The sequence below is a fragment of the Salvia hispanica genome, chromosome 1 (genome assembly GCF_023119035.1).
Source record: "Salvia hispanica cultivar TCC Black 2014 chromosome 1, UniMelb_Shisp_WGS_1.0, whole genome shotgun sequence".
NCBI lineage: Eukaryota > Viridiplantae > Streptophyta > Magnoliopsida > Lamiales > Lamiaceae > Salvia > Salvia hispanica.
The window spans coordinates 11,261,478-11,263,140 of record NC_062965.1 but is presented as its reverse complement, the minus strand read 5'-3'; the positions used below and the strand labels follow the sequence as shown (position 1 = coordinate 11,263,140).

General features: G+C 34.0%; 1 protein-coding gene across 1 annotated transcript; it reads right to left on the bottom strand.

Moving 5' to 3' along the window:
- Positions 1 to 894: 894 nt before the first annotated feature.
- Positions 895 to 1,338, bottom strand: LOC125187024. Its single transcript, XM_048083534.1, has one exon. It carries the CDS (start codon positions 1,336 to 1,338, stop codon positions 895 to 897), a length of 444 nt encoding a protein of 147 aa, XP_047939491.1.
- Between the last annotated feature and the right edge of the window lie 325 nt (positions 1,339 to 1,663).

Here is a 1,663-nt window from a genome sequence, read left to right as displayed (position 1 = left end):
AATAGTCCATATCCATTTATAATAACTTTTTCTTCTTCACTTTTACTTAATCATTTATGATCTCACTATCCACTACACAATTTCAAATATTTTTTTCTCTTTCTTATACTTTTTCAATTACGCATTAAAACTCGTGTTAATTCTAAATGACCTATTTTTATAAGACGAAGGAAGTAATAAATATACTACTTATTTTCTACATTATTCTCTCTTTTACTTTACTTTCTATCAACTTTACTTTATCTTACTTTACCTCTATTTTAACTATACATTATTATTTTTCCAAAACGATCGCCGAAAAGAAATCGATCACATATAGTGACCAAAGTAAGTATACAATTTAAATATTTTTAAAATTTTTGAGATTTTGTAAGATTGACATCTATCATTGATATTAAAGATCCAAAAAATTAACAACATGGTAACTTAACGTATCAAATTCATAATATTCCACTACAATATTAATAAAATAAATTCACATCAGCGTCGACTATTCCATACTTAGAAAAAGTTGATTCCATAATTTACCTATATGTATACAAGATAGATCTAATAAATCCGTCGCATAAAATAATCTAATCCTCTACCCTAACCTTAATTTTGATATAAAAATATATTTTAATTTGTTCTATTTTTCGTATTCATATCTCATTTATTTATTAAACAAAATCGCAACAGAAACAGAATTTTACCCAACTTTTATCGTTACTATTTTCCATCTAATAAACAGACCAATATACTCCATTATACTCTTGATTTCATTTCCACAGAAAGCTCAAAAAACCCTAGCAAAATATTATTGAACGGAAACTATATATATGCTACAAATTGAGCTCAACGGCTCCATCCAATCCATTCATCAATTAAAAAAAAAAGAAAATAAAAATAAATCAATCACCACAATAGAGATTTCTTTCCACTTGAACGCATCATCAGCTTATTCCAAAACCCTCCTTTCTTCTTTTTCTTCTTATTAACATTAACATTAACATTAACGCTCACGCCGCCGTCTCTCGCCGCCGCATAACTCACCATCGACCTACTCTTCTTCAATCCGGCCCCGCCGCCTCCAAACGCCACGTAAACCGAATCCATCACATCCGACGCCACCCTCATGTGCCGCCGCTGGCTGCGCCCCCTCCCCGGCGAAGATCCGGCGGAGGAAGAGGCGTAGCAATAAGCCGGAGAAGCCGAAGACGGAATAAAGCCGTCGTAATTGGTGGAAATTTGACCGATGATTCTAGAAAGCCTCTCTCTCAGACAAGAGGGGCAGATTCCTGGCTGTGGAATTTCGTCTGGATGATTTGCGCAGATGATTTCGGCTTCGGACCAACCCATCTTGATTGATTGAAAATTGAAATTGTGTGTGGTTGTGGAAATATTGGGGAATTGTGTGTGTGTATATATATATATTTCAATCAATAGGTGGAGACAGCGCACGTGCGGGTTTTTGGTCGTGTGCTTTGAATTTTGAGGTTGAATAATGTGAAACGAGTTAATTTCGAGGAATTTGTTTTCGGACAAACGTAGAGGGTCGACGCGACCGACTTTCTATGTTTTAAAGCGTCATTCATTTTCACAATAAATGCAGATGTACAATTTAATACCCAATTCTAAAATATTTAATATTATTTTCTATTTCATTAATTTGGACACCGGTTAA